The sequence below is a fragment of the Helobdella robusta genome, assembly GCF_000326865.2.
Source record: "Helobdella robusta unplaced genomic scaffold HELROscaffold_6, whole genome shotgun sequence".
Taxonomy (NCBI): domain Eukaryota; kingdom Metazoa; phylum Annelida; class Clitellata; order Rhynchobdellida; family Glossiphoniidae; genus Helobdella; species Helobdella robusta.
Genome location: NW_008705330.1, coordinates 792686 through 797840, shown reverse-complemented (window position 1 = coordinate 797840; position 5155 = coordinate 792686). Strand labels below are relative to the sequence as shown.

The window sequence follows — 5155 nt, the reverse complement described above, 5'->3', positions numbered from 1 at the left end:
TGCATTGGGTGACAATGAATATAAGTTATAACGAATTATTTGTTCATACATAATATTTGTTTTGAAATGAATTCAAACATGCTATTTCACTTATTTTTTATAATACAATTTACATAAATATGAATGAGAATAGAACCATAAACTATAAAACATAAGGACACAAACAAATTTAAAACCATCAAAAGAAATATCAAAAAAGAAATTTGAAAAAAAAACTCAAGAAATTTATAGGTAACATCAATAAAGCACTTGCCAGCATTTATTTAGATGAATCGTTCGATTTCCATGCGACAATCGAATAATTAAGACAATGACAACAAGCTGCATCAACATGAGCGATGATTATGAGAAGACGATGACAGCCGAAGTACTGTTAACAAATTTTTTAATCCTTTACTATTTTCTATGCTAAAAACTTGTTTCTTTAATATTTTCAACATAGTCCTATAGTATTTTTTTATGATTTCTTCCATCATTAGCTTTGTTTTTGATATCTTTAGTCTCGCTGATGTTGTCCTATAGTTGTTGTAGTTTTTAATGCGTCGAAACTACCACGTTTTTTTAATTAAGTCGTTTTCGTTTATTATCGTGTTAAAATATTCCTAAAAATATTTGTTGTCATTTTGCATTATAACAAAAATAGTTTAAGAGGCTTTTGTTGTCAAAAAGTTTAATTTCCATGTAAGACAATTATTGTCATGAAGTTTATAATACAAATTGTGCAAACGTCATTTAATGTCATGATGGATTTCCATCTCGGACGCACATGTTCACGTGTTCAGTGACATCCACAAACATCAAAGTGTCGTCGCCGGCTGATGCAGCTTACTAAATCAAGAAAGAAATTCAATCAGCGCTACCACGCTATCCTTGCTTCATCATCACATCAGTTCATGTGAATGGACTTTTAATTTTGTCAAACGTAGAAATCCTGAAATAACGCCAAATTTTTCCTCATTTATTTATTTTTAAACTTAGCAGAATGTTTATCTGAGTAATTAAATGACCGTTCGTTATAATTTTTTGGAGTTAAAAAGCAAAAATTAATTAATCAACCGCTCTTATTTTAGAACAGCAGACTGAACCGCGCAGATCAATCACTGAATGTTAACGGACAGCATGAAGATAGAAGCGTCATAAAATTCATTAACGGAGATGGCTTTCGATGGCTTTTGTTAAAATATTTTGGTTCAGGCTAACATCTGTCAATTGAATGTTTTTGTATTTGTGTGATTATTATTGTACTGAACAATTGAAAAAATTGAAATAATTTAAAAAATTATTCTAAAGCTGATCAAAACATTAAAATGTTTTGATTAGCTAGCACACAAAATTGTGCAAGCTTGTTAACTGAAGAACATCAAAAATGTAAGGTTCAAAACAAAATGTTCTTGGTTTGATTTTTTAGTTTTATAAAAATTTAATTTCATTCGAACAATATAATTTTTTTGTTACATCAATTTAAATTGCTCATTCAAAACATTTATTTTCTTAGAAGATTTGGAAGCCGAAAATTTAGCAATACAGTATATTATCATCGATATTCAACGTTTGAGACGACAAATGGCGATTCTTCGATGTTGGCTCCTTTGATCGGTGCAGCATGACAACAACACGTTTCACAATTTGACCAAACAGCAGGAGACTCACATTAATAATTAGTATGCATGTACTGGTTGGAAAAAATTTAAATATTTTACAAATTTTCACTGAATATTTTCACTCACAATTTTTAATCACTTGTACAAAAACTCTAAACCAGAAATTGTTCGTTCAAAAAAATCATTTTAAGGTCGCATTTTTTAGTTTTAAAAATAATCTTTTTGAATCTTTTTTAATCAAAATAAAATTGTGCAAGCTTGTTAAGCGGTGCAAATGTTCCGGTGTCCCAGCATCTAGACGAAACTGCCCTGGATACGTTTATCAAAGCCCTTCGTGATTCGGAACTCAAGCAATCCCTTCTCTTGTCAGATAAACGAAAACTCAAGGACGCCGTTGCGCACAGTCTCACTGTTGAATCGGCAAAGCAAGCATCAAAAAGTGACGTACGTCTACGCCAAGTACATGAAGAATGCTCTTGCCAGAAGGTGGTTGTAAAACGCGAACCACAACAGCATGGTGTACCCCAATGCTGGATTTGTGGTGAAAAAGGCCATCTACGTCGTGATTGTAAACACCGCCTAAAAGATAACTACTGCCGAAATTGCGCGACAAGATGGCGCAAAAGAAGAGAAGATGATCCTGTATCACGATCGGCCCCTTCTAACGAAGGGGCGGAAAACTAATAAGAGCCAACTTTGTGGGGCAGAGGTTGGCTAGTAGAATTGACGCCCCCAGTACCGTAATTAACGTTTCCAGACTACATCGAAATCGAAACGACCTATGGCTGAACGGAAAAGTTGATCAACGAGAATGTGTAATTACAGTCGACACCGGAGCAACAAAATCGATTTTAAGATCTGATTTGGTACCCAATCTGAAGAAAGAGACTTCTAACAAATACATCCTTCGAACAGCTACCGGAGGAACAGCACCAGTCTATGGAAAGATTTTCCGTACTGTTCAGCTAGGCGACTTGTTATTCGAAGGTTTATTCTTATTCGCGGATATCATCGACGAATGCATAATAGGTGTCGACTTTCTGACAAAATATGGGTTCAAAATTGACTTGGAAAAACGCATTCTTAGATGGAGAAATACAGAAGTGATAATGGGGGATAGCGACAAAAAATGCATTCGAGTGACAGTCGATTGTGACATAGAACTACCTCAATCATCTGAAAACATCGTATGGGGCAAGTTGAATTGCGATCCTGGGGGCCACCAGTTCTATTTGATGGAGCCAACCTCAACGACAAATGTACAGAACGCGGTCATTGGAAAATGCCTGGTAGAAGCGAACAAAAATGGTCTTATTCCTGTCAGAATAATGAATACCGCTAAACACATTATTAAAATTAAAAAAGGCAAGGAAATAGGTAATTGCCATTCAATAAATTTGGTAAAATCATTAGATATGAAGCAACAGAAAAAGGTTCTACCAACTGACAAAGGTAGACTCAAAGAACTTACCAAAAATCTACTGGATGAACTCAATTTGTATCAAGAAGACCGTCTAAAAGCCGAGGCGTTGATTGCTGATTTTGCAGACGTGTTTTCAACCGGTGACGATGACCAAGGTAAAACAGCTCTGGTAACTCACCGAATTGATACTCAGGATGCGAAACCGATCCGACAAGTACCGCGACGTCTTCCTCTAGCAAAACAAACAGAAGTAAACGAAATGATAACGACAATGCAGAATCAAGGCGTTATCGAACCGTCATCAAGTCCCTGGATTTTGCCAGTTGTTTTGGTAAAGAAAAAGGACGGCACTACCCGTTTTTGCGTTGATTATAGGAAGTTAAATGATGTGACTAAAAAGGACAGCTATCCGTTACCGAGGATTTATGACATCATGGACACCCTATCTGGCTCAAGTTGGTTCTCTACGCTTGATTTGAAAAGCGGATACTGGCAAGTAGAAATCGACAAGAACGATCGCGAAAAGACAGCGTTTTCTATCGGATCGGGGTTGTGGCAATTCACCGTCATGCCATTTGGATTGTGCAATGCTCCAGCTACATTCGAGCGACTGATGGAATGTGTATTGCAAGGTCTTAACTGGAAAACCTGTCTTGTCTATTTAGACGACATAATTGTTTTAGGAAGAACATTTGATCAACACGTCGAAAACTTACGAGAGATCTTCACAAGACTTCGGGTGGCAAATTTAAAGCTGAACGTTAAAAAGTGCAAGTTATTTTCTAAAGAAGTTAACTATTTGGGACATGTGGTATCTTCAGATGGAGTTCGAACCGATCCCAGCAAGATAGAAATTGTGAAAGACTGGCCAACTCCAAAGGATAAAAATGCTAGAATCGGACCATCTAGAAGAATCTAGAAACGACGCTTGCGAAGAGTATATAAGCGCACGTCGCAAGTGATTAGTGATATTCGTGATTAGTAATATTCGTGATTAGTGATATTCGTGATTAATGAAATTCGTGATTTTGTGAATAGTGATTCGGTGAATTATTTAAAGCGATATTTGATTTGCTTGTTGACGTTGTCATAGCGATAGATTTTGAACGATTTAAAAGTTAATTGTTGCGTTAGTTTGAATTTACTGGAAATAAACGATTAGTTGATTTCTTCTGTAAATAAAGTTTAATAACTAATAATAGTTGATTTCTTCTGTAAATAAAGTTTAATAACTGTTTGGAATATTTTATTCAATCGAGGATTTGAACCCGTCGCATCGTAAATCGGTTACGACAGCGAGTATTATAACAGTATGAATGTGCCAGACCAGAGCAGAAAATGTGACCATATAATTTTATTTTGATTTGTTTTTTATTTATTTGAGAAAAATTATTATAAAAATGCAATTGAATTAACATCAACAAAATTAGCGATAAATTGATCCTGAATTATATTTTGAATAATTGGGCAAAATAATTCAAAACAATAACGGCAATTGAAAAGGCCAGTCTCTGCAATGTTTTTATGTTCTAGCAGACCAAACCACTGAGAGTGTCTTCAAGCAGTTGCGATCAGCTGACCTGACACGACCTCACGGAGCGTGCGTGCACGTGGATCGCATTAAAATTGTTGGAGCCTTTGTAAAGTGCACTACTGTCCTGCCTCTTCTTGACACAACATTCAATTAAGAAACACTACCATGAATTTAACTGGTACACCTTCTACGAGCATTAGTTACAACAACCTGGATTTAAATGAAACACATTGCAGGCAGACTTGCAAAATAATTTTTTAAATTTTTCTTGCTCAAATTTTTAACCCCTTCCTAAAAATTTTGTGCAATTATTTTAATGCTCTATAAGAGCGAATGAATGGAAGGAGAAGCAACTACGTGAACAGTTTGAGCAGAGGAATGCAACGTACTTTTATTTTTTCATTTGTTGCATTGTTTTTGAGGCTTTGTTTTGCTTTTTATGATGTTGTTCATTCAAGGAGTACTGACGAGACACAATTTTGTCATTCAAACATTTGTAAGCGCGACATTAATAATTATTTCAAATGATATTAGCGTATTTAAGAGGATCATATAAAAAATCATCGCAAGTTGCACCAAGGCCTTAAAGCATTTTTT

General features: G+C 35.3%; 1 protein-coding gene across 1 annotated transcript; it reads left to right on the top strand.

Moving 5' to 3' along the window:
- Positions 1 to 310: 310 nt before the first annotated feature.
- HELRODRAFT_164019 (hypothetical protein) lies at positions 311 to 4712 on the top strand (the record flags this gene model as incomplete). The annotated part of the gene is made up of 4 exons (XM_009029080.1): positions 311 to 372; positions 1859 to 2087; positions 2188 to 2310; positions 4533 to 4712. The coding sequence occupies 4 exons, from the start codon at positions 311 to 313 to the stop codon at positions 4710 to 4712; spliced, it is 594 nt and encodes a 197-aa protein (XP_009027328.1).
- Between the last annotated feature and the right edge of the window lie 443 nt (positions 4713 to 5155).